The 594-nt window shown below is 32.0% G+C and overlaps 1 protein-coding gene across 1 annotated transcript in view; it reads left to right on the forward strand.

The window, feature by feature from the left end:
- The window catches only part of LOC119594783 (ethanolamine kinase 1-like), a 6,501-nt gene extending 6,170 nt beyond the window's left edge, over positions 1 to 331 (forward strand). The window contains exon 8 of the mRNA XM_037943876.1: positions 94 to 331. Within this exon, the coding sequence (XP_037799804.1) occupies positions 94 to 169 (76 nt within the window). The 3' untranslated portion in view covers positions 170 to 331. The remainder of the gene's footprint in view (positions 1 to 93) is intronic.
- The last annotated feature ends 263 nt before the right edge of the window (positions 332 to 594 follow it).

Below are 594 nucleotides of genomic sequence, written 5' to 3' on the forward strand. Positions count from 1 at the left end.
CGTGCGCGCCATATAAGTATGATTATGTGGATATGCAATTAATTAGAACAGATTGACTATTACAAACTTTTGCATAAAATTATATTTTTTCAGTTATGCTCTGATCCGGCTGGATGAATACACAAAGAGAAAGGAGGAGTGTCTGGCGCTTATGGGTGAAGGATCTTAACTGCAATAAATAAAGTGTATGTTGTTTTAGGATACATTTTTAGATGAGTAATGTCAAGATTCATAATGAATGCATACAGTATATACTGTACTTAATTATGTTTGAGTAATTACCTGTTTTGGAAACTGTCTCAGGTGCTGCTACTTTTATACATTTTGGATTTTTAAAAATTAAAGTAACCTTGGAATAAACTAATGATTAACATTAACAACATCATATTTGATATTTTAGCTGTTATGAATTAGGTAGTAGTGTTAGGTAATTGGAACATCAAAGCTTTGTTCTGGTATTTGCCATTTTTCCAGTGAGGTTTGCTGTCATTTTTGTCCTTTGTTTGGAAATGCTGTTCCTTAACATTAGTAAATAATGCTTGTGCTGTAAAATATCAGATGAATTTGTGGTGCAGAATTGTGGCTTATCTGATG

The sequence above is a fragment of the Penaeus monodon genome, chromosome 34, assembly GCF_015228065.2.
Source record: "Penaeus monodon isolate SGIC_2016 chromosome 34, NSTDA_Pmon_1, whole genome shotgun sequence".
Lineage (NCBI taxonomy): Eukaryota > Metazoa > Arthropoda > Malacostraca > Decapoda > Penaeidae > Penaeus > Penaeus monodon.